This window comes from Mycteria americana, chromosome 5 (genome assembly GCF_035582795.1).
Source record: "Mycteria americana isolate JAX WOST 10 ecotype Jacksonville Zoo and Gardens chromosome 5, USCA_MyAme_1.0, whole genome shotgun sequence".
NCBI classification, from domain to species: Eukaryota; Metazoa; Chordata; class Aves; order Ciconiiformes; family Ciconiidae; genus Mycteria; species Mycteria americana.
Window position 1 is genome coordinate 58,275,441 of NC_134369.1, and position 26,698 is coordinate 58,302,138.

Below are 26,698 nucleotides of genomic sequence, written 5' to 3' on the forward strand. Positions count from 1 at the left end.
ATTTCAAGAACACTTAAGGAATTTTTCTTTCAAAGTCTTGAATAAACTATTTTGACAATAGATTTTGATGCTGCAAAGGATAGCCATTCCAGCAGTACCTTCGTCTTCTACACAACAACAGCTAGAAATTTAATTGTGTATTGCTTCCAATCTGTAGCTTGGCAGGATAAACACAGGTATGCCACTGACAATTTATTAGCTAAAAATAAATACACAATCTCCTAATAGGAAAATTCAAGAAGACCATTAATCTGCTAGTTGTTTTGTTTCTTTAATAATTCCAGAAGTAATCAACAATATAAAGTTAGTATTATGTACTAATTATAAAATACTCAAATCAGCACCTTCTGAAGTAGACCTTAAAAACTGTAAAGGTTCTCTTCAGGACTTCTCTTTAGTATACAGATGAATAAATTCATATACTTTCTTCATAAAGAGTGGGATGTTTATAGAAGTCTATTTGGTTTCATATGGTATTCAACAAAGCAAGCCACTTATCTTTTGAGAGCAGCTCAAGCTAAGTTTATCTTAGGGACTTGTATGGGTTTATTTTTCAATTCTAGAATCCTGTACTCCCAGACGTTGGTCCATTCATGATTATCACTCATTGCATTGGGTGTACGTGGCAAGGTGTCGGCAGCAGGGTATGCTGCACGAGCAGCCTCTGTGCTAAGAGGTCAGGGTCTGCCCCATGCTGGACAGAGCTGGTTCCAGTCAGCCCTGTAATGGACCCACCTCAGGACACAGCTGAGCCCATCAGCAAAGCTGGTGGTGCCTCTGTGAAAACATATTTAAGAAAGGGCAAAATGCTGCACAAGCAGGGAGGAAAAAACAGCAAGAAAAACAATTCTGCAAACACCAAGGTCAGGGAAGAAGGAGGGGGAGAAGGTGCTCCAGGTGCCAGAACAAATATTCCCCTGCAGCCTGTGGAAGAGATCACACCAGAGCAGATATCCACACTGCAGCTCATAGAAGACCCCACTCTGCAGGAGGCAGATGTGCCCTGAAGGAAGCTGTAAGCCTGTGGAGAGCCCACACAGGAGCAAGCTCCTGGCAGGTTCTGCAGCCCATGGAGAAGAGCCCACACAGCAGCAGGTTCTCCTGTCAGGAACTGCGGTTCATGGTGGACCCATGCAGGAGCAGGTTTCTCCATTGGCTGCAGTCCAGCAGGATAGGACCCATGCTGAACCAGTTTGTGAAGGACTGCAGCCTGAGGGACCCACACTGTAAAAGCATGGGGAGGAAGGAGCAGCAGAGGAACTATTATGAACTGGCTTCAACCCCTCAATTCCCCATCCCCCCTGCACTGTTCAAGGTAGTGAGGAGGTAGAGGAGTCGGGAATGAAGAAGTGAAGTTGAGCCTGGGAAGAAAAACGGGTGAGGGGAAGGTGTTTTAGTTTGTTTCTCATCATCCAACTCCATTCTAACTGGCAATAAATTCAATTAATTTTCCTCAAGTTGAGTCTGTTGTGCCCGTGACAGTAACTGCTAAGTTACTGTCATCACAATCCATGAGCTTTTTCATTACATTCTCTCCCCCTGTCCTGTTGAGGCGTGCAAGTGAGAGCAGCTGGACAGGTGTATGACAGCCAGCCAAGGTCAATCCACCACACTCATGGGGGGGGGGGGGAGGCATGCAGTGGAATGCATTTATATGAAAATATATGTTTGCTTATAAAGACCTTAAGGGAATATTTACCTAAGCAGGGAAAATAAATGATCAATTAGTTTTGTATACTGTTTCCTACTATTTTTTCCATCCTTTGGAAAGAGTTGAAAGAAAATGAAATTATTGAAGTGTGTCATACTTGACATGAACTTATACAGCACATTTTGTAGTTTACGTGCTTGAAACACCTATTCTGATCAAAGGTGTTCTAACATAATCCAGTTTCCAGAGTAAAAAAAAAGTTAACTAGACTAAGCAATATACTGCATCTATGTTCCTTCCAATCTGCGTGAACTCTACCTGATAAATCAAAAAACAGGTCCTCCTTTAATTTTGTCATGTAGTATTACATCCATTCACTAGTTCAGATGTTGCTGTTATTTAACATACCAACAGTGTTTTGCCTGTACTCAAACCCAACTTGCAGAGACCACTGCTCTGCATTCTATTTTATTCAACTTCTATAAAACAAAAATTACTTTCAACTCTGACCTTGACATTTTTCTTCTGGCTACCTTAAAATACAACTAATGATATAAAAGTGGAAAATTTTTGATCTTTAGAAACATTTTGATCAATTAATTTAAAGGTGTTAACTGCATTAACTATTCATATTTTTTAAATATCTAGCATTTTTCTATTTCACAACAAACAAAATATGTTATTTCACTTTTCAAGCACTTTTCTTAACTGAATAAGCAAGTAATAAGGATTGACTAGAAATTGCTGGACATAAGAAACTTTTCTACTGCAGTAGAAACCTTCTGCTTTCTGTAGACTATAGTGCACTATAGAAAACAGGTTAATAGCCAATTTTAAAATTGGAGACAAGAGGAATATACTTACACAACTTTACTTATATACTCACACTTTAAAAAAAAAATAGGGCTTTATTTTCAACTGCTTTTCATCCTGTATCTTTACGTAAAAGTCAAGTAAAATATTATTTTAACTAGTAGCATTTAAATACGGCATTATTATTTGATTTACTATAAATTTGAATATAAAAATTCAGAAGTAGAAATGTTCATGTTAGTTTTATAATGCTGCGACCTAATTAATCATTTAAGGTTTACTTGTAATTGTTGCAGTAAATTATACCCTTTTAAAACCAAAGTGATCTTAATTTATCAGTTAAACATTCCACACACACATAGGCAAAGTCAGTCATAGTGCTACAAGAAAAAAGGATAAATGAATAACAGCAGGAGTTTCATGAAAACAACACAACTTTCTCAGGAGTTACTCCAATACATAAATTCAGTCTTTCTAACATACAGAAATTCTCCTTTAACAGATTTCAGTGTGCCATTGACTTGCCTCGCCACTGTAAAGATGTCTTATTAGACATATATATTGGTTTTGAATGCAGAGAATCTAAAACAAAACTAAGGGGATTCTGTCCCCTTGAGAATCTCACCATTTTTTGTATGCTGTTGAAAAAATAAAATCCTACATAACTATTCATTTAGTTAAAGACCCGGAAAGCATGACTAACCTTAGCTCCAGGAAGTACTTCATTTTGCTTTAATGTTAGGCTCAACTCCATTCTACCAATCAGCTTACTGATCTGTACAGGGTCAGAAGGAGTAATTTCTGGCAAGTTTCTTGTTAATTGCGGATGTGGCTCATAAATGATTTTTGGATTCCAGCTAGGTGAAAGCTTTGGTTCAGTTGCCTTAAAATGTTACAGAAAAAGGAATAAGGATATATCCCATTTCTTACTAAAAAAAAATAAACAAGCATTTCAAATAAGCTTATCACACAAATTATCATTTTACACAAATATAAATTTGACAATGGCATTAAAAACATGTATTGACAACTGTGAAAGAAACAAGGCATGTAAAATGTGAAACATCAGGTCTTTGCAAAAAAGTGGAGCAAGTTTCTGCAGAATAGTGAATTGTAGAGGACTTCTACACATTAAAGTTGCAACCAGATTCCAGTACAATACATCCTAAATTTTACTCAGTCCTCAAGTCTCTATTTCCTTCCCCCTCCTCAAAATCAACAGGAAGTTGATTATGAAACTTATCAAACACAGATTCAAGTAGAAGTTCAACTCCTATATCCTTCAGAATGAATCTAATACATGAGTGTAACAATATATTCTATCCTTCATCAATTTACATTCTTATATAATGTATTTAATTTTACCAGCTGTGTAGCTGAACACACTGGGGAGGACTTTGCTGATGCAGGAAACTCATCCCAGAAGAAAGAGACACCCGAGAGCTGCAGTAACTTGTGAGCAAAAGCTGTGGGCTGGTGTACATTAATTCCAGAGCACTCATCTGCAGTTTCATCACAGTACATAGTTCTGGGAGACAAGAGCAAAGAAACAAATATGGTAGGTGCATGCAAATTGTTACCTTTATTGTGCCACTTAACCTCTGAATTTGTACATGTTCTCTCTCTCTCTCTCTTCATACTATTTACAATGCCATTGACTGTCCTGAAAGGAGAAACTACCACTCTCTGGGTGGAAATCTTAAGTTTTCTACAGGACACCACAGGACAATTGTGACATGCTTCCAGTGTGAATATATCCTAGTGTATTATCCTAGTACTTATGTCTAATCTGACCACAAAGCGAACGAGTCTGCCCAACACTTCTATACATGTTTCCATTAGGACACATACAATTCTTGCTTCAGAATCTGAGGGGTTTTTTTTAAATCTGCCACCTAACATTTTTCTGTTGTCTAAAAGTACTACTTGAAAGTAACATTCTGTGTCAAAATGAAAGTTGAAAATTGAGAGAATAGGCTCCAATCCTGTAAAATTTCTTTGAAATTAAATTTCTTACGTTATAATACTGAGAGACAGCATAAACAGTAAACTCTTAAAAAGACACAAGTCTCCACATAATAGAATTTACAGTGGAAAAATACACCTGCCTTTACATAAATAAAATGTATCAAACATCAAAACAACATGCTATTGAATAGTTTGTTTCAATCTAGTTTTTAAAGTACAGAAAAGGAGGTTTGTTCTGGGAATGGACTTCCCTAAGAAAAATAATTACAGTTTTATTGACATCTCTCCTGAATTGAACAAAACAACCTGAAGTTTATAAATGTTTAAAACCAAGTATATTTCATTAGCATTTCTCAGTAAGAATCAGTTTTATTTGGTAATGATTTCAACACTTTGCAAGAAAGTATGATTACACTATCCCATAGGTCAGAAAAATACTTTAAGAACATGTACAGTATTCAAAGTAGTTCAAAGTAATTACAGAATACGTGGGCTCTTCTGAAAGCTCGCAGAGGACCTAAATCTTCCAGTTTATTTTTTTTTAGGACTGTATCTTTCTTTCTGAAAATATCTAAAGTGTCTTCAATATACAAGAGGAACTGTTAAGATATTAAAACCCCTTTGCATAAGAGATGGCCTGATTTGCCAATAATACCCATTGACTGTTGAACATCTGAGAAATGGTATTCATTAATTGCAGAAGTGGTCATCAACTTATCTTTGGAAAAATGTAGAACTCTTCTAATTTGATGGTTAAATATCTTTAGCTTAAACATGTTAAGTGGAAGCTGAGTGGAGAAAATGCTCACTGGCATTATAAAATAGATGCTCAAGAGCTAGCGTCTGACTGTATACTGTGTATGCATGGGTAAAAATATATTGTACAGGAAATGGCACGAAGTGCCTTAGGAAAAAAAAAATACAGATTTGGAAAAAAAAATATCTTTACCTTTCGATTCTGATTTCAAGTGCAGTTCCACTTTTAGAGTTTTCTGGCACATGTTCTATTCGCAAAACAGTATCTAAAAAGGTAACTTTCACTCTTCTTAGAACTTAAATGAGAAAACAAAAAGATACCATGCAAGCATTTAAGTCAAGTTACTCAACAATGACTTTTATAACCAATTTAACCGTCTTTCATTTTGTTGAAGTTCTCAATATTTAGTTCAGTGGAAATAATCAACTGAGTTTAATAATGTAAGAAGGCATCAAGTGACAATGTAAACTCTTATTAAATGTCTAACATGTACATCCATACCAAGCAATGGACCTTTAATGCACGTATATTGGAGCAAGTAACAACTCAGACCAAGTTGTTCTATGGCTCAGTGTGGATGGTCCTCAAAGTTAAGTACCTGCTTCATTGTGCACCATGTATGAACTCCTAAACACTGCCATACCACCATGCTACTTCGGCGGAACACTTCTATTTCTAGATCGGATTTTAAACATTTCCCTTAGCCCAGACATTTCAGCACAAGGTTCTCCACCACACAATGTGGTCATGAGCCCTTAGTTTCTTCCACTTAAAAAAAACACCAACAACAAAACCCAGAGTTTCTAAAGTACTTCTAACAACATGGTGTGATTATTGAGATACATATGTCATAATGGGTCAACTTTGTGTAAAAATAGCTGAAAAGTCATTCTCTGTTTCTCCCTCAACAGCATCACCACTAACAATCTAAGTTTGTGTGATGAACTAAGTTGGAACCTCCAAAACTAAGGCATCTTGCCAATCACTCAAGCACAGATTTAGCTGGATCTGTTCTGGTGTAAACAAACACCAATCTGCCCTGAAGTAGGGTTCATTCTGTCCACTGTGGGAAGCATATGCATATTTTGGTAAGTAAATGGGGGGTTTTTTCTACCCTTCAAAAACAAGATCAATTGTCTTGCCTTCCTGTTTAAATTTTACAGGTAACAAGTGAAAATTTATGAGACAAGTTATGGCAAATGAGATGCCATTTTCTAAAACTGAGACACAACATAAACTGATTTAATTTCAGATGTTCAATTAAGTCATACCTGTTTCAATAGTTTCTGCAAATTTCTCAAGTCCTTCAAAAGGCTGGGACCCTTCTCCTTGTTCATCTGTCAATTTTTGGCTAAGACACTCTTTTGCAAGCTGCATACTACTAGTCATAAAACTTGACCAATACATAGGCTCAGACCCAGATGCTGTGGAGTAAGAGAAGTCTTAATAAATCTGACTGAACATTTTGAAACAATAAAGACAAAATTAAATAATGCATTTGGCACATCCAGAAAAGAGTTTCAACAGCTTACTAAGAAGTCATACTTAAAAACAAATTGATTTACAATCTCTCTTTATACACTTTACTACTTTAAAATTACTTTACTCTAGATTGCATTGGTACGAGTCTGGTATTTGAAAATTCAATATAAACAAGATGAAACCAGGATTTAGTGTAACCAATCTTCAGCGCTGGTTTAAGTGAATAATTTCTCAAGTACTTTTATTATATTGGTATGATTTTGCAGGCATAAATCGGCAAAATAAAATCAAGGAAACAACTCTTTTATTAAGAATTATTTTAAGGTTTCTTATTCCATTTGAAACATATCCTAGAGGGGGAAAGACTAAACAAGGTTTAAGATGTTATCTTAGCATATTAGAACACGTTTTAAATGTCTAACACAGACCTGACATAATAAGTAGAACATAATAAAATCCAAGAGCACAGCACATCATAAACTGAACAAGTTTTTTAGCAGCCACATTAACTTAATTGACAGTGCACTCCTATCAGCTAATGTCAAGCCCACTGTAAGCAAATACTACAAAACTAGATTAGAAAAGTTAATCAACTTCAACTATAACACTCTAGTATAGACAAACAAAAGTAAAACTAGCACAAATACAAACACGTTAAACAGGCAAAACATTCCAGTTTAGCATTCAGGCCTGGAAACGTCCATGCTGCTATAAAATTGTGATAAAACCAGCATCATGTTTTTTTCCTACTGTATTAGAAAGCTCTGTGCATCTAAGAGAATGAAATGGATGCAAGTGAATAAATAAAGCTTCCTCCCAATACTACCATTCTTTCAAAGCAATAATCTCACGTCAGAAAGTGAGATAGCTCAAAATTTACTTCCAGTTAAACAAGTAAAAATGAAATGCAGAGTATATATAAGCAAGTTACTTAAGGTAACTTGCAAAAGATGGTAAATAGGGTTTATGCTTTTTTTTCTCTTCTTTATGATGCATTTAAAGAAATATTTTCTTCCATCTTCTCTACACTATAAAAAGGAAAACAAATTAAAATCTTTCAGACATTCAATCAAAATTTTCCACACACTAAAAACACACTGAATGTCCTACACACGCTATAACAACACATCTTAACAGAATTTATGGAGGTTTGACAGTTAGTGAAATTTTATCACCAGGACAGTCTATAGATCAGCTAGATTCATATGGATACAGACAAGCGAGAAGAGCTCAGACAATCCTCTCAGCATTATAATCAAAGGTAGTAAGTATTTAGAGTACTTAAAAGTCATTGTTTCAGACTATGATAGCAATTCAAGTGTATTAGTTGTTCTCCAAATATACAAGAAAATGCATTCTTTACCCTAAAGTTGCTGAAGAAAGCCAGAACCTTACTGTAATGCCCCTCATAGTCTTACACTATTGTGTTATCTTACTGCCACCTAATAGCCAGCTACTAATGCTGACTAACAGCACTTGGCATACAACACCCAAAAAACCTAGCTAACAAAAACTCCTTTCCACACAGTATTATTCTCATTTCAATATGTCTGAAACAGTTTGGAAGAAGTGATACAACAGTAGGAGCATTATGAACATTTTAAGTTATTTAACAGAACAACAACCAATTAAGAAACACTTGACAACCAACTGACAAACACCTGACAGTTTCTTTTTTTGTTACTTTCTCTATCATTAATGTATGTAATTAAATGGCAGTTTAAATAAGACTAAGAACTAACTAAAGCAAATGTAGCCTTTTGCCTCCGACAAACTGTAAAGAATCTCCTTTTTGAAAATTAAAAAAATAAGCCTACCAAGCCTTGGTCTGGGCCTGAAGACCATCTCTAATCCTTTTACTTCTAAAGCACAGTTATCCTGTAGCAACGACCCCCACGGAACAGATAAAGAAATTGATTGGATAAATCCATCTGTGACTTCCAGAGGTGCATCTGCAGACTCCAGGATCTCATTAAGACACTAGAAGAAGAGAATAAAATAATAATAATACAAAAAAATCACATCCCTAATTTTGAGTATAACAAATAAAACATATTGAGGCTACCGGAAAATGAATTCTACTCAGAAAGACAATAAACTGGACACTTTCAAGTATTTTGATTCTATCATAATTTGTTTCACATTAATTACTTAGCTTTCAGCATAATTCAGATTTCTCTGTGGTAGCTGTACAACCTGTACTTTTTTGCACTATACCAAAAATTTCTGTTATCTTACTCTTATAAATACTACAGTACTGACACAAAGTTAATCTGTTCTTTCTCTGGCAATACTTGAAGAAAGCTGAAATCAGGCTGACAGTAAAAACGCAAAAAGTACCTGGTTTCTTGGCAAGAGTGCTTCACTAGCATGTAATGTCAATGTAATGTTCATTTTACCTTTCCCTATGACACTGGAACAACGGAACCAAATAATCATCTTTTGATGTATAATATACTTGCCATTTCTAAATCATATTTTAATGTGTTCAATGTTCAGCACTAATTTAAAAATCAAAGCTCAGTGGACAGACCAATATTCTACAGAAACTGTTCTGTTAATCCAGTCCTTTATAGTGATGTTATAAACAAAACTACAATCAAGTTGCCCTCAGTATCATACAAAGTGAAATTGATGAGAAAAATGGAACACCAGCTCTGAAGTAACAACTCAGGATTTTTAGGTTTTCCACAATCCTCAGAAGACACTCACTTGTTGCACTATATAGCTTTCATTACATCCATACAGAGTCCAAAGAGCCTATTTTCTAAGGAAACATATTCTTTGCATTTATGTTAAAAAAAAAAAAAAAGAAAAAGAAAAAAAAAAAAAGGAATGCAAATCCCTGATTGTGCCCTGATTCAAAAATTTAGTTAAAACTGAAATTATTGAACAAGAACTATCTAGGCTGCTTAAATAAAATTAAAAAGAAAAAAAAAAAAAAAACAAAAACAAACTAACAAACAAAAACAAAAAAACCCCAACAAGACTAAATCACATACCAAATTCAGGGAGTGCAACTTTCTAATATATAAAAGACCCTACTAAAGACTGTGGTTGTAATATTAGGACATAATGTTCAACTGGCAAAAAAAGTGTGGTTTTGACCTTCCTGTGTTGAACAGGGCCACTGATTTCACGGGAGAAAATGCATAAATTTGACATCAAAAGTTTTTTTAAAAAATAAGGATTAAAAGTTGCTTTCCATTTTAATTATATTTAAAATGTTGTTCTAATTATATAGAATGATTTAAAAATAAAAATGAACAAAAAGAGTCTTCAGAAAATGACATTTTTCATTCTTAAGTCTCCAGGTGCAATTTTCCCATCATGTTAACTTGTTGCTCTGCTTATGCTCTTAATAACTTTGCTTTTAGAATTTTGTTTGCTTGCATGTTCAGCTTTTCTAGTTTCTGTTCCAAAGTCCACTCAAGCAGCAGAAAAAGACACCAACTTTAAAGAAACAGAACCTGAAACAGTTCTATCAGGAAATTATTTAAGAATCAAATAATCAACTAAGATTCAGTGACATTAAAACTTCATTTTGAACTAAATATAAGAATTATAGATGTGGTAATAACATAAGAAAAGGCAAAAGTAATTATTTGGCATGAAAACTATATTTGAAAATATTACAGATTCATTTAAATTACTTGAACCTTTACAAAATAATTTGCTATAGCAGGAAGTAAGCTAGTTACCATATTTTGAATAAATCTGACCTCAGATGTCTTTTTGCTACCAGTGTACATGGCAATAAAACAAATGCATTTTAGTACATTCCTTATTACTTTGAAATAGAAATTTACTATCTAAAAGCAAAAAATTTCAAGTATTCTTATAGCTGAATTACTTCATAAACAAACCAGTTGTTCCTAGAAAGCAGCAATTAGAGCATTCCAAGCGAAATGTTAAAACTGAAGCACAGTCTTCACATCAGGACTTGTTCCTATGTTACTGACTGAGTCTCCAGCTGGAAATCACAGTAATACTAGTAGGGAAAGTACTATTCAATGTATATTAAAATTCAACCACAAACATCACAGGTAACATTTTGATTTTTCTAAACAGCCCAGGTCCCAAGAGGCAAAGGGGTTACACTAATAGCCCCAAGTATTCCTACGTACCTCTATAATTTATAAACACATACAGTTTTGGCTAAAATATCTCTAAGATGAACAGAAGTATCCACAAAAATGTTTAAGTTAATAAGTAAAACTACAGTCATCCTGGTGATTCATAGAGAACAAGCTTACAATGACTAGGGGAGAAAAAAAAGAGCTGTAGTACTTCCGTGACATCTGTTTTTGCAATCTGTCATACATGAGAAAGTCACGTGCAGAGAACCTCAAACATGTCATTGTTTACAAGCCAAAAAGAAAAATGCTGATCTACAAATGGGGAAGATAACCTAAGCATTATTGTATATACATTTAATCCCTGTGTATACACACTTAACTGTTCATTTAGTACTGGTCCCTAAGTGCTGCTGTTTCAAAGTATTTAGATTTTAAATAATGTCACTTTGACTAGTGAAGAGTGCCGTGATACCCACTAGAGGGCATAATAACTCAATTAAAGTGAGACAGCCTTACTGCCTGCCACAGCAAACAAGCTGCAGAGACAGCCAGAAAAGAAGAAAACAAACAAGCAAACAACAAAAAAAACCCACACTAAACCAATTGTAATATTGAGCATTTCTGCAAACATCTGTCTCCTGCCACTTTCGAACATATTTTCACACAAACAACTGGAAAAGCATTATTTGAAAACATCACAAAATATACCCAGCATGGCCTAATACCAGAACACAGTATAGTAAAAATGTGTTTTGAAAGCATTTTGTAAAGCAGTAAGCCTGTGTACCTAGTTTATCACCTGTGCTACGCTGAAAGGCAATGACTGACGCACAGCACTGCTTAAGACTCCTCATGACAGTCACTTGACAGGCAGGTAGAATTCAGTAACGTTGGTAATTAACCCAAGAAACTTTATGAAATATTACAAACACGGACACAGACCTTTGGATTACTACAGTAGGCTGGAAGTATGCATACATGTGTGTGTATAGACACACACACACACACATATATATAAACATACACGCCAGGACTGAAAAAAAACTTCAGTTGGTTCAAAGCGCAACAGCCCACCTGCTAAGCAAACTCCAGCTAAAAACAGATTTCCATTTGTCAACAAGCACTTTCACCATTGCAAGACTAGGGGGCAATTTTTAGAGATCTACATGGACTAAGCTCAGCATAACACTGTCAATAAGAACCAAGATGCCTTCAAGATGAAGACAAAGCATAGACAGAACAGGGATTACTTTATGTTTTTATCATATCTAGTAGTAGTCAGTAAACATGCTCCTCAGTAACTAGAGCTGCAATTTCTAGTACTTTGGGCTACACTAGCTCCTTCTCCCTGAGATATCAGCAGCTATTGCCTTCTTTTCGGTTTTGTTGCCTTTCTTATAATTAAAAAAAACAAAACCAAAGTGTGGCTGGAAAAACATATCCATAATAAATGCCGAGATTTTCTTTTTCTTTTTTTTTTTTTTTGAAGTGCTAGCATATCAGAGAAGAGTTCCCTGGATGAAATGCTAATTATGGCTGTAACTTTTTACATAAGGGAGGCTAGGTACTGAAAATAAAGTCGGTGGCAGCCGGGGGCAGGGAACCAGCTGGTCCCTCAGACGCAGCAGGAGCCGAGGGGGGTGAAGCGCCAGCATCTCTTACCCACTTATCCAGAGGAACCTGCGTCAAGGAGCCGGTGCCCTGGTAAAGATCCAGGCTGAGCTGCTCCAGGCTGAGCTTCTCCTGCAAGAAGTGGCCCAGGTACCTCTGCAGCAGGTACCTGCAGGCCCTCTTCTTGATGGACTCCGAGAAAGGCCACGGCATGGCGGCTGCGCGCCGGGGGCCGCTGGGCCAGGCGGCGGGACGAGGTCGGGGCCGGGGCTGGCCCCTCCAGCGGGCGGAGAGAGAGAGGTGAGCCGCCGGGCTCAGCCTCACCCCTCAGCGCGGGCTACCGCAGGGGCTTCCCGCTGCCAGGCGGGACTTCCCGCTGCCAGGCGGCGCCCCCGCCGCCCCTCACACCGCCGGTGGGGCGGCACTGCCCCCCCTCAGGGCGAAGAGGCGCTGACAGGTAGCTCCATCCTCACTCGGACACCGTCGCCGCCATCTTCTCGGCGGCCCGCGAACGCGGAGGGGGCCTCCGCACCGCGCTACGGCGCAGAACGGTGCGCGGAGCGGGGGAAGGGGCTGGGGTCCGGCGGGCGGGCGGGCGAGCGGACCACCCCGCGTCAGCTCCCCACCGCCGGCGAGGGCGGCCGGGCCGATCCCGGCTGTTTGTCTCCTTCCTCCCCGCGCACCCCCCCACACCGAACGCCGTCACCGGCACCGTGACGTCCACGCGGAAGTGGCGTCGCCGAGCGGAGGAGGCGGGGGCGGAAGCGGCCGCAGGAGGTGCGTGAGGGGGCGGTGTCGCGCCGGAGGGGCCTCCGCTGCTGGGCGGCGCCGGGGCGAGGCAGCGGGTGCCGGCAGCCGGCGGGTGCCGGGAGCCCTCGCGCAGCGGGTGGCGGTGGGGGCCGCCTCTCTAGTGAACGGCCCCGGGGGAAGCAGCAGGGCGGGTCGCTCTCCGCCGGCAGGGCGGAGCGGCAGGCGCCGTTGTGTCTGGAGCCGTTCGGGGTCGGGCGGCGGGGCCTCGGCCGCCCGCCGCCGGCACTGGTAGGTGGGCTCCCGGGGCGCGGCGGTGCCGGTGGGGGTGGCGCCCTGCTCCTGCCCGCGCTGCTCGGGGCAGCGGCGCGGGTGTGATCCGTGGCTGTTTTGCTGTCATGAAATCGGAGCGATGCACTGCGAATGGGAGGCTGTGCAGCTCGGTAGCCACCTCCCCTGTTGCCTTCGGTTTCTTTGGAATTTGTTTGTAGGTCCAAGGTGGGATTTGTTAGGAAGGGATGAATCTCATGCTGTGAATGTCCTGCGTGTTGCAGATCGGTTACTGCCGGCCCCCGTTCCCTCCTGGCGGCAGTGCTCAGCTGCCAAAGCACTCGGGGCAGCGTCTTAAGGGGCTTTCCCTGCTGGCCTTAGGCAGGTTTCCCTATGGGTGTAAGTTAGCTGAGGCCTCATGGTGACACTGGTACCTGAGGGGCAAATGCCGTAGCCGCTGTGCTAAACCCCCCAGAGTCTGTCCCTTTTCGGTAACAGTTGCTTGCAAAGGCCAGCTATGTATGTCTTTGAAATGTATTGACAGTTGTGCATAGAAGCTTAACAAGATCATTGTTCTTTAGTGACTGTAAACAAAAAGCTGCTGTTAATATGTCTTTATAGTCTCTCATAACCCATTTAGTTCACAGACTTTTCTTTCTTAAATTCACCAACCATAGGTTTTTATTTTCTACAGCTATTGATTTCAGTTTTTCCAGGCATGACTTGTCTTCCTACTGCATTCTGGATCAGCAAAGTGCAGAATTAATTACTGCTGAATCATAACAGAGTCTTATACAACAGAATGCGAGTTACTTGTGTAAGAAGAAACTTCAGTGGTACTGATTCTGCTTTTATGTGCTAATGTAATCTTACTAAGCAGTTGTTCTCAACATCTTGGTTTTGAGTTCTCTGGACTGTCATTTAATGAGTTATGGAAGTCGCTGGGTCTCATATTTTCCTTTTTTTGGACAATGTTAAATATGTCTGCTTAAGATATATCTCTTGTTTTATAGTTTTAATATATATTGAGTGTAGCGGTGTGACAAATCTAAAATAAGTGTTTCCATATGCAGAATGGAGACTGACTGCAACCCTATGGAGTTACCCAATAATACAGGTTTTGAAGAGGATTCTGATTATAGAGACTTCGAAGGAACAGATGTGAAAGATATGAGACTAGAAGCCGAAGCTGTTGTGAATGATGTTCTGTTTGCTGTCAGCAACATGTTTGTCTCAAAAACCCTTCCCTGTGCAGAGGATGTGGCATATATCAATGTGGAAACCAGGGAAAGGAATAGATACTGCCTGGAGCTCACCGAAGCAGGACTCAGGGTAAACTAATTTGTTTATAATTTCTTAAGCCTCTTTGTTTTGAACAATGATCATGTTCAAAACGTGCCTAGAGAAATACTTCAGTGACACCAAAACAGCATACATATTCCTCTTGTACTTTTATGAAAGCCTGTTTTACGTGTTTTCTCCTAGAAAGTGGAACTTTAACTAGTTAATTCCCACAAAGCAAGAAGGGAAGTTGATGAAAAAATGGCATTTATTTGAGACACAAAGTAATGAAGATTGAAGCGGCAATTTGGTATAGGCATGTCTGGCTTTGGGTTTCTTGGGTACCCAGATAAGTCAGTAATACAGCATGTATACAACTCCTTTTTACACAATTTGCATTTTTTGTGCAAACATGTAGATGTAAGACTTCTTTTCAAAGGTTGTAATGATAGATTTTATGAATATTCTGAGTTTTGGACAAAAGGTAGTTGCAACTATAAATACTGTATTGCCACTAAGCCCCATAGTAGAAAGCACAGATTGTGATTTAAATCCAGTATCTTTTGTTCTCACATTACTGTACTACCCTGACTGGCAAAGTTAAATGTTGTGATATCTGTTTCCCATTGCAAGGTGATCCTAACCACAGAAATTTAACCAGTGGTTTCTTTGTTGCAGGTGGTAGCTTATGATTTTGATCAGACTGATGACAGATTGCAAACTCCATACCATGAAACTGTCTACTCCTTATTGGACTCTCTCAGCCCTGCATATCGAGAGGTGTTTGGAAATGCATTACTACAAAGACTAGAAGCTTTGAAGAAAGATAGTCAGTCATGATTTACCCAGAAGTGAAGAAGGCTTAATGCTAGAAGGAATTCTTAGTATGCGGCACTGAGATCTTTCTTAGAAACATAATCACAAACATCTTAAGGTTCATTTCTTGCATTAATATCTAATTCATGCTCATACTGCTCTATAACATTTTGCTACAGTGGATTTGCGTATATCACTGCTATTAAAAGCCAATTGGATAAAGTGCAAAATTAATAAACTTTTTTGTTTTCTTTCTTGTTGTAGGTGAGCAAGTAAGTTGCTTCTTACAACATTAAAAAAATTTGGTCTCTTTTCAAAGTGTTATTATCTAAAACTCTAAAAAAATGCATAGAGACTGAATGTTACATATACAAGTAGTGATTTTTTTTGGTGTGTGCTTACTGATAATTTTCATATCTGCTTTTTAAAATAGAAGCTAACTACTTGCTCTTCCCAATTAATGAAAAATAATTGGGAAAACTACTGTTCTGCAAAGAACAGAATTTCAGCTTGATTTGCTATACATAACTCTGAAAATTCTCAGCTTTGGTAAGAAGAAAGATGGTTCTTGAACAGTTGAGCATTGCTTATATACTGACAGTATCTGAGTTAAAAGCAAGGCTCAGTATTATTTGATCTATGGCAACCAGCAAACTCAAAATAATAAATGCTAATATATGAATGTATTGTCTGAATTGCAGATGAGTTAAGCACAGAATTAGGATGTAATGGGCTACATTTCCTAAAGATGATGTTATATATGCTATATATATATATATGTATGCTATATTGTAACCGTTTGGGAGGCTTGGAAGACATTTTAGCCTGTTTACTATTCTGAATGTGTGTTTACATGATGTACAGGATATGCCCAAGAGTATTTTTGCTTCAGCCTTTACTTTCTATAATACAGTACTTTGGTACTCCCCATTTTTCACATTTTCTCCCTCAATTGTACAGTGTCCTCTCCTAATGAATACAAAGTAAGCACTGTAATGTTAATTGTATTGTATTGGTTTGAAACCAAAGGCTGTATGAAATTTGCTAAGACTGATAGAAACTGGAAGATAACTTGTATTTTCTACTTAAAAACTGGTACAAATCTCTTTATAAATCTATTGTTCTGCTGTAACTTTTCAAATATGTACTGAATGGTAGACTTTGTAAAAATTACAGTTGGTTAGAAACACCAGTACTGTTGAACTAACATTCTGTGACATTCATCCTTTTTGTATTGTTGTATTATTCAGTATTTGTGCATCTTTATTTAAATAATCCTGCCATGATTCTGCCATGCTTTTGTGACAAGTACATGCAGTAGCTTTTTTGGAGCCACACTTAGGGATACATTGGTTCTCATGAAGTCAGATTCCAGTTGACTTTAGTAGAGCTATATTGACTTCTACCTGCTAAGGATTAGTCATATTAATTGGAGAAGCCTAGTAGAGCTTTTGTAATAGCTTTGGGGTAGTGATGTACAACTATGACTGACAAGACAACTGTAGTTAGCACTTCGGTTTTCCAGAGCTTAATTTTGTCTTTTATTATCTTTTTAGGTTGAAACTTCTGATATTAATCCTCTGCCCTAGGGTATGCTTCCATGCTCTAAAAATTGTTCATAGGCTCTCATTTGCACACAGGTCTGTGGCACGTGGTTAGTCCTCTGTGAGGAGAATGTACTTTACCAAATTTATATTTGAATATTTTCCCTTGCAACTAATTTACTTGTTCAATTTCGATGACTAAAGCATTAAAGAAATGCACCAGTGTGTTGTAGTTTTCGGGGGGGGGGCGGGGGAGGCTACTGGAAAAGGGGGAGTGAACAACCAAAGTCATCATGCCCATAAAAAAATCTTAAATATCAAATAGTTAACAAGTATACCTTTGGCTGCAAACTTGTACCTGCTGAAACTTTGTCGTGAAAGAACAAGGTAGGTGATTGTAAAGAGGGACTTGGAAAGGAAGTGTTAGAAATACAAGTGGAAAAATGCCAAAGCAAATGTGCCATTGCTAAGATTTTTTTTTTTTAGACATCTTTAAAATGATTTGTCATTTTGCATGCTTATTATAAACCTAAGCTGAGAAATATTTTCAAAAGGGGCGTTTTGTAGGTGTTACCAGAAGAAACTTCTGTTGTTTCTGGTAACATACTGCAGGGTTAACTCAAAAATGGAAAAGCTATGTCATTCCACTATGTCTGGGTTTATGAGTATGAAAAAAACGCTGTCCAGTCCCTATACTTGGGCATTGCTGCCAACATGGAGGGAGCTTCTCTGAAGCACTGACAATGGAGAATTTCAGTAGAGTGTCAGAGCCTTAGAGTGTCAGTTGTTTTCATTACCCGAACCCCTGAAGGAGTGCTGCTTGGCCTAGCGTAGCTGTTAACCTATGAATTACTTAAAAAGCCTCAAAGCCTGCCTGCTACCTGAAAGGATGTCTAATAACCTAATTAAAGCTATTTTTGTCTCATACATTTGGCCGGTTTGGCGTCTAGAAGTCAGGAATAAGGTCCCTAATTTATTGACTCCGCTATCCCTATTTGTCCTAGGATAGATTGAAGTAGGTATAAAAAAAGGGTATACGTACACACTAGACGCCTGTTATACCGACGGCGGTCCTTCCCAAGGCAGCTGCCCCCCCGCCCCCGGCAGGCAGGCCGCAGCGCCCCGCGCCGGCTGCCGGGGTAGGCCGCACCGCTCAGCCCCGCCCCGCCCCGCCCCGCCCCGCCCCGCCTACTGCGCAGCCGCCGCAGGCCGCGCCGTCGCGTAGCAACGGGCCGCGTCCCCGGCGCAGGCTGTGGCGATGGCGGCGGGGCCGGCGCGGAGCCGGCGGGTCTTCCTCAACCACCTCGACTCCTACTGCGGCCGCAGCATCGGCGAGGTGACTGCGGGGGGCAGCCCGCAGCTGGTCGCGGCCGCGGCTTCTTCCTCAGCGGTCGCTGCCTGAGGCGCCGCCGTCCTCCCGCCCTCCCTAGCCCGTCGCGGCGAGCGCCCGCCTGAGCCCTCGGCCGGTAGCGCGGCAGGGAGCCGTAGCTGGCCTCCAGGGAGTTCGGCCGGGCGGGAAGCCAGCCCGGTAGCTGGCGTCACCTAAAATAGCTGCTAAGGAGAGGGACTGGGGGCAAGAAGGGGTTAAGATAGGAAGGAGAAAAAAATGGGAGTTAGGAGCAAGAGGTGTGGATAAAGCAGGTTGGGACACCTCAGCCAACAGCTGATCACTGTGGAGAGAGATAACATCTCTCTGAGGTAAGGCTTGCCTGAGAAGGAGCCAGGTTGCAGAGAAGAGGCACCTAGGGACTCACCAGCACCTTCGACTTTGAGGCATAGGACACAAGTCAAGACAAAACATTACAGCTGAGGTCGAGGAGTCCGTGGCGTTTTCCTGTTCAATGGAAAGCTGTGTTCTGAGCCACATTAACTACAACAGGATCAGGGCTAGTCAACAGAGTGTTGGTGTCTTCCCAAGACCATGAGCAGCTGTGTAGGATTCAATATATATTTGCATACAAATGTGTGTCTTGTATATTGCAGTATTTATCCAGATGTGTTGTTGGGGCATCGCTTGAAAGCATAGATGAAGAAGAGGAGGAGGAAGATGAAAATAATTCAGTTGCTGAAGTTTCTAGTAGGCCAAAGGAGGGAGTCTACCAAGTAGTGGGTACCCTTTCTAAACCAGAGAGTACTAAACCATGCTTTGCAGAGGAAACATATGCAGTAAGTAAAAGTCTTGTTTCAGGTTGCCATTAGACAACGTTAGAAATATTGCTAGTCATGTAAAATTACCTGCATTAATAAAATGGTCTTTTGTTGCTGCTAGAAGCTGTACACATATATTTTATTCCTTCTGCTTCCCGCACACTGTTGTCTCCTCCCTGCTAGGTCTGATTGATACAGCAGATAGTAAAAGGAAGGAACTCAGACTCAAAATAAGATTTAAAAAAAAAATAGTTATGGACAGGACATCATCTATCGTGATGATCCACAGGTCTACTTTCTTTTTCCCTCAAAACACAAAGCTTGGTATCTCTCTTGTCTCCTCTGTGTCCTTTATTACCATTTTAAAGGTAGTGGTGCTGGAATCAAACTTAGTGTCACCCTTCTTAACTGTTCACTGAAATCACAGCTTTCACTAGCAGCTAATTGTTCTGAATACCTACATCTTTGTATAAAGGTATGTCCAGAGTTTAGTTAACTAGAAGAGGCTTACTTTTAAGAATGTCATTGCTTATTGCTTGATTTAGTTTTCTGAAATTAAAATTGCCTCTAACTGTCTCAACTTGATTATCCAGAATCTCCTCAAACATTTGAAAATTTTGATTTAAACATCTATACAGCTGAGCTGTTCAATCAGAAATTTATAGCTGGCAGTATTTAATCTTAATCACTGCTCTTGCCCAAAGTGTTTGTTGGACTTACTGAAGTGATGCAGACAATCTGCATTTAACAAAAAGGACAGGATGTTATTTTGCAAGGAAATAGACATTTTTTATATCTTCTCCATTCTGCCAGCTGATCCTTGTTTAAAATACCTATAAAAGTCATAGATTTTTTTTGATACTCACCATTGCACTGAAAATATGAATCCTAAAATACCACTAAAAATTGTGCATCTTTTTGAACTATATTAATGTGTACTGTAAATTAGAAGTTTCAGCTTTTATTTTACATTTCATCACCTTACTTGTGTCCGACAAATAAAGTTTGATGTTAGTCTTACGAATTAGTCTAACATCCTAGTGTTAGAAAACTACATTCTATCAGTAAGTTAAACTTGCAAAGAGAAGGAATTTTGGATTTTTTTTTTCTTCTTTTTTTTTTTAAATGACAGATTCTAACTATTTTTTGTCCCAGGTCTCTTCTCGAAAAGAGCTCCTAAGTCACTTGCATGAGTGTGAAATTGTTTTATATAATATCACTGAGGATGCAAATCAAATTGAGGAAGCAACATGGGCTGCTTCTGGTTAGTATAGCTATCAACTGTACAGAAAATTGGTTGCTATACAGCCATCAAAATAATGAAATTATCTGGGATTTACCATAAATATATAATGAAATTATCTGGGATTTATAGTCTACTGTAATATAAAACTGGGTTCCTTGATGGAGAAATGTTGCATGAATTGTTCAATTAATTAGCAAGGGACCATGGAATGCACTCTAGCATTCATAAGCTAGAGAAGCTGTCATGGAATGGTCCAACACTTTAAATGACATATCTGTGTAGGCGGTTATTTCCCTAAATAACTATCAACCATCGTCTTATCTATTTGCTTTGGGTGGTGGGTAGAAAATTTGCTCCTGTGATATTCAAATAATTTTTCAATATTTTATATAATTATTTTAAATATATTTTGACTTAAAAGTCCAGCAAAAAAATACTGCTAACAGTCTTTCTGAAACTTTCTCCTGATTGTTATATCCAAATTCTAATGGGCATCTGGAATCTTTTTATGGTGACAATGCAATATTGTTCTTTATATGATAGTTAAACTAAATTATGCTTTCCTGTTTATAGTATAAATACTTGGATAACATCATAAGTTTTAGAGGACTCAACAAAACACAACCCACATTTAATTATTTTGCTCTAAATTAAAATAAGGAAGCTTTACTTGAATTTTGTATATTTTTCTGTTTCAATTATGAAAAAACCCAAACTTTTATTTTCTTTCAGTATCTCAGCAGTCAATAAAGAGGAATCATTTCCTAATATAGATGGTTTATTTTCTTTTCCCCTGTGATATGTAGCTCTTTGGAGATTATGTTGATTCCAAATAATTTGATTCTTTATTAGCATTATTTGTCTATTTGTTTTCTTTCCTGATTTATTATTTTATACTAACTCAAATAAAGAGTATTTGCTTAAAAATACATATCACATAGAATGTTTAATAAATGGTATAAATGTCTATACAGGAGCTTTATACAAAAGCAAAAATACAGTTTGAGTAATACAGTTTACAATAAATTAAATTGTTTGCTTTCATTCAACAGCCCTACATACGGAAATAGAGCATTTTGCAACACCAAAGTTATTCATCCTCATTTCAACAATAATGAGCTGGGCAAAAAGCAAGCCCCCTGACCCTGTAAGTAATGTGAAAACATTTTTTTTTTTTAACTTAATATTTCCATTTAATGGAAAATATTCATTAAATGCAATTAAACAAAGTATTTCAGTATGTACTTCAACAATAGCTGATAAAGTTAGTATCAGCAAGTGTGTTTCTTCTCATGAGCCTTTCACCCTGAACCACTACTTACAGCCAAAATTGTTAAATTTATTCCACTGGACAGAGAAGTTTAGACACTGGGCTACAATGATACAGGCAGACATTAGGGACTGCTTGGACAAGAGGTAAGACCTATGCTAATCACAATATACACTGTCCTTCAGTCATAAAAAAATCCCATATTTACTACATGTTTAATGAAATACATATTTAAATCAGTGTATAGACAGTTAAATAGATACATCTATATATGTTAAGTATTGTCAGGAGCAATGTGGAACGCTTTGTAGTATGCTATTGCAATTCTCAAATTTAGTCTTACAGAAATTGTGCACATTAATGTTATCTGTAGCAGTTGTCAGAGTTTTTCAAGCTTGTGTAATGCTGTATATAATAAAAATTCATTTTTTAAAATATAAAAAGTAGTTTTAAATCTTTTGCTATGAAAATTAAAATTGAACTATTGACATTTTCAAAATGTTGAACCTCAAGTATCAGAATCAGAAGTTTTAAGAATTTCAAGTTAAAAAAAGTTAAAACTGATTTTAAAAATATTTTTTAAGAACTTATTTTAAGCATCTAGGCCTTTGAAAATTGTCTCTGTTTTATATATGTCTCTGTTTTGAGACATATATAACAGTCACATTTTTTCCTTCATAGGAAGATCCTGAGATTCCTTTTACTGATGAAGATTATCGCAGAAGAAAATCTCATCCTAACTTTATGGATCACATAAATGCTGAAAAACTCATTCTGAAACTTGGGAAAACTGTATGTAAATAACTTATTTGTAAAAATAGGTTGTTTGGTCTTCTTAGAGCATTATCTTAGTAATGGAAATTACCAACAACTTGAATAAATTTTGGAAGTATGTTATTCTCTTGATAAATATGGGTAACATCAATTATTAATAAAATATCAAGTATACAGAAGACTATAATGTCTTTTGAAACATGAGTGTCTGCATAATACAAATCCTGAATTCTGTCTATTTTCCTTAGGTAGTGAGTAAATCATGCTTATCTCATTTAAAAAATATATTGTTTCATTGGTTGTATCAGAGAAAATCAAAGCTGAGGCCTGTGTGGGGAAAGACTTGAGGATGAAAGAATGTAGAGGAAAAGGATATTAGTGTAGTTTTAAAGAAAAGCAGCATCTTTAGACATTAGTAAGCTATGTTAATATTATGTCTCATTTGGATACTTACAAGATGTTCTGGCCACACCTAGCATGTTCCTGGATAGTTTGTGCTCTTGGAGCAGAGGGTTTGTTGACTTTTATTCCACCCTATAATTCGCTTTAAAATCATGGCCATAGAGCTGACACAGAATAACTAGAATATATGTTATCACTTTATATGTGTTTTTAAATCAATTCCTTCAACTTTGTTTGCTTTGACCTGATTAGATTATTAATCTTACTAGAGAACAGACCATGCCTCTCTCTGTAAGAGCTATTATTAAATAAATACCAACAGTGGCTCAGATTGTGCTTCACAACTCAGGAAAATTGATGCTGTTGTCATTAGAGGTGGAGTACTGTGGAAGTTAGGAAAGAGAACTGGAAGACGATGAAATACACGGTATGATGAAGGTGTCATTTGGTCATTCTCTTTGTGCGTTTGCAATCTCCCATAATATAATTAAACGTTCATTGCAGAAATTTATCAGGCTAATTATAGAGGGGGAAAAAACCCTTTACTCTGATTTGAGTATACACTTGAGAGAAAATAGCACTAGAAATTATGTTCTATTCTAACATGGGTTTAATAGTACAGAATGCCAGTAAAATTTGGTTTACAGCTTGAAAAATCAGTGGTAAATTCTTACTTTTACTGTGCTAACATGGAGTTATTCTATAAGACTATGGAATAACTTTCATATTTGTGATGTTAGAAACATGAGGGTTGTAAACAGTGTCCAGCAAACCTTGCAATAACTTCTGCCACCAGTAACACCCAGATGAACTATTGAGTCAATTTTTCTGACTAGTCCAAAGCACTGAGTCACTACATAACAAAGGTATTAATATAATTAGCTTCTAAATGTTTGCGAGGCTGAATGTCTGTTGAGAAGACAGTGGAACAGTATGTAGCAGTATACTATAAAGCAACTTGAATATTTTCAATATACACCTCACATTTCAAAACGAGCCCTTTTCCTCCAGAACTCCAGGGGCAGCTTCAATGGGTGTCATTGCCCCTATTTAGTTTCCATCAGCACTTTGGAACAGGAAGGCTCCAAAGCATTTGTTCTTCTCAGCAGATAAACATTAGCTTCCTGTGATGGCTGGAGACTTCTGGATTACAGTTCTTACTCATTTCTAAATTCAGTGGCATCTGGGAAATGTGCCATCTGTGAAAGAAATTACAGTGTTACCACTCGCCTGCAAAGAGCTCATCAGGAGGTACTAGGATTCAGCAGCCATGTCAGTCGTGTAGAGATGATGTTGCACCTGAGAAGGATTTCTTAGCCTTCATACCTATCCAGAGTGCAATTTCACGGCTGTTGTTGCTTAAAACAAGATTTCATCCCTCTGAGTTAGTGTATCTCCCACCTATATTTTGCTTAAAATTCAGAAAGAGTTGTGAGCTAGAAGTCTTTTCTTTTTACCACCAGCAATTTTTTACCTTTACCTTTGTGGCAGGGCGTTTGGGCTGTGTAGCTTTTCTGAGAGAAGTTGCTGACTCTGGGGCTCTGCCAAATTCAGAATCCTTGGAGAAACATCAGCCTACCACAGACAGAGGAGCTCTTCGTATCCCAGCTCTGTTCTCAGTGGCATCACAGGTCTTGAATCCATTAATTTAGACCTGTTTCCCACTTCAAGCGTTTTATTAGAATAAAACAAACCAACGTAAAACAACGAAAGCCTAGAACTGATTATAATAGCTAGAATGTGACATCTAGTGGCTTTAATGAATATTACACAGGAACTTGAAGGTCTTTACCCATGACTAAACATGCTGTGTGTAACTGGAGCTTGCCTAATAATTGTCTTATTTTTTAAATTACGTATATCCAAGTCATGTCAAGTAGTACCTTCTCATACGTGTGACTTGTGACACTAGATAGATATTTTTAGAGGACTTGAACCTGTTTCAGAGGTTTGTATTTCAGTGAAGTATAGCACTCAGTGCCAAACTGTGGTTTGTCTCCACAAGCGGCTACTGCAGAAGCTACTGCAAGGTAAATGGAATAAAATCGTATGTGTTGCATTCTTCTTAAGGGAGATGGGAAATAGCACCTCCTGTGCTTTCACAAGAGGCAGGTTTTTCCTGCTGGGAGATGGAAATTACAGTATGTCTTCTCCTGGGGCACGTGCACAGTCTGTCCAGAGCAATCTTGGGAGCTGCTGCTCTTAGGGTACAAACGGTTTCTATCACGGTACTACCCAAGCAAACTAAGTGTAGGAGCTCTTATGCTATCTGTAACGTCTTCTAATTTTAATGTTTCTCGTGATTACTAACAAGCTGTTGCATTCAACTGAGTTGAGATAGTTTTTATTACAAAGTTTTATCTTGTAAGTAGATAGATAAAAACATACATACAGATACAATACATTGATGTTACAACTTGTCATCCCTTTATACGATGCTTTGCTTATATAATCAAAAACTGGCTAACAATGTTCTTAGTTTTATGTTTCTGAAATATTATAAAGATGATAACAAAAGATGCATTTTTTCACAAAAATGGAGATCCCAAATCTTGGCATTTATTCCCTCTGCTGGTAAATGCAGGTTCTTCTACATAGTGTTATGTAGATATATAATGTCTAGGATCTTTACAACATGAGAATTATGCAACAATTTGGTTTCACCTTAAAAATGTCAAAGTGACTGGTCCTAATTTAAAAGATTTTCTTCAAAGTTTTTCTCCTTAAGATGATTTTAAAGTCTTTTTTTTTCCTCTGTATAACCATCCTCAACACTGATCCAAGCAGTAACTTTTTACATAAACAGGCTGCCAGGACAGACAAATTTATGACATTATGCAGGAACGGTCAGCAAAAAATATGTGGGTTGATCCTGATGTGTGGTTAGGAAAACATTTAGATAGTTCACGGATTTTATTTTTTTTTTTAAATTGTATATCAAAAGGAAAGTAAAGCAATTGTATAATCATTGATCCAGCATTTCCCACTTCTTTAAGCAGTCAAATGCAAATATAATGCAATTAAAAAATATCTTCAATAAATTTCAGAGTTATTTTTCTTGGAAATAGAAAGTTGAAATGTGAGTTATCCTGTTCACTCCATTGATTTACATAACTTGCTTCCAATTTTTTAACTCTTAAATTTTTTAGAATTTCAGTTCAAATGTAGACAGGTCAATTCTGATTGAGCAATGCTTTTTTTGAAGGAAATATTAGCACTATGACTTATGAAACCACAGGATATGCAACAATTGATCTAGCTACAAATTTTAAGTGATATAATTTACACACTTTGTACATTTAGTACAGAAGTACTCAAGTTTCAGGGTAAGCCAGTTTCCCGTTTGCGGTACCACATTTTTATAAAAACTTTCCTGTTGATTTTACTTCACAGAACAAACATAAATTTTCAACTTATGTTGTTGCCTCAGGACATCAATATGGAGCTGGGGAAGGAGTCTTGCACTACTTTTTTAAGGTAGACATCCAACTATTTTTTAAGGTTCATTTAATTTCTAGGGGCAAACCACACTGGAATTGAATGCATTTTTAGTACCTTTGGTATCATAAGCTTAATGCTTTTGTGAACAAAACTGATTATTTGATCCCTTTGAAATGTTTTAGCTACAGTGGAAGTGTTTTCCACTTTTTTGGCTGTATATGTTGTTTTTTTTTTTTTTTCCATAGTTTTCCAACAGTATCTCCATATGTACTTTACAGTGAGAACATGTCTGTCTTATCAATGGAATTAGGAAAAATGTCTTTCTTCTCAATATTATATTCTTTTTTTTCCCAAGCATTTATTTTATTTGGGACTCAAAATAACTTTTGTCAAGATCA

General features: G+C 37.8%; 3 protein-coding genes across 8 annotated transcripts in view; 2 read left to right on the forward strand and 1 right to left on the reverse strand.

Annotated features, from left to right (window-relative positions):
• Positions 1–12,867, reverse strand: part of ATG2B (autophagy related 2B) — a 46,701-nt gene extending 33,834 nt beyond the window's left edge. For all 4 annotated transcript variants that reach the window (XM_075503531.1, XM_075503532.1, XM_075503533.1 and 1 more), the window contains exons 1-6: positions 12,413–12,867; positions 8,489–8,651; positions 6,461–6,613; positions 5,382–5,484; positions 3,830–3,992; positions 3,168–3,347 (exon numbers count right to left, since the gene is read on the reverse strand). In XM_075503531.1, the coding sequence (XP_075359646.1) occupies positions 3,168–3,347; positions 3,830–3,992; positions 5,382–5,484; positions 6,461–6,613; positions 8,489–8,651; positions 12,413–12,574 (924 nt within the window). In that variant the 5' untranslated portion in view covers positions 12,575–12,867. The remainder of the gene's footprint in view (positions 1–3,167; positions 3,348–3,829; positions 3,993–5,381; positions 5,485–6,460; positions 6,614–8,488; positions 8,652–12,412) is intronic.
• A 142-nt stretch (positions 12,868–13,009) lies between these two features.
• Positions 13,010–17,238, forward strand: GSKIP (GSK3B interacting protein). 3 transcript variants are annotated; one of them, XM_075503540.1, is made up of 4 exons: positions 13,237–13,399; positions 14,073–14,214; positions 14,452–14,710; positions 15,338–17,238. In XM_075503540.1, exons 3-4 carry the CDS (start codon positions 14,453–14,455, stop codon positions 15,497–15,499), a joined length of 420 nt encoding a protein of 139 aa, XP_075359655.1. In that variant the 5' UTR covers positions 13,237–13,399; positions 14,073–14,214; position 14,452; the 3' UTR covers positions 15,500–17,238. The 3 variants fall into 3 exon arrangements, with proteins under 3 accessions (XP_075359656.1, XP_075359655.1, XP_075359654.1); XM_075503541.1 differs by lacking the exons at positions 13,237–13,399; positions 14,073–14,214 and adding an exon at positions 13,010–13,138; XM_075503539.1 differs by lacking the exon at positions 14,073–14,214 and having other exon boundaries at positions 13,238–13,399.
• A 991-nt stretch (positions 17,239–18,229) lies between these two features.
• Positions 18,230–26,698, forward strand: part of AK7 (adenylate kinase 7) — a 29,458-nt gene continuing 20,989 nt past the window's right edge. The window contains exons 1-6 of the mRNA XM_075503553.1: positions 18,230–18,355; positions 19,003–19,185; positions 20,323–20,431; positions 21,466–21,560; positions 22,365–22,475; positions 26,253–26,336. Of these exons, the coding sequence (XP_075359668.1) occupies positions 18,278–18,355; positions 19,003–19,185; positions 20,323–20,431; positions 21,466–21,560; positions 22,365–22,475; positions 26,253–26,336 (660 nt within the window). The 5' untranslated portion in view covers positions 18,230–18,277. The remainder of the gene's footprint in view (positions 18,356–19,002; positions 19,186–20,322; positions 20,432–21,465; positions 21,561–22,364; positions 22,476–26,252; positions 26,337–26,698) is intronic.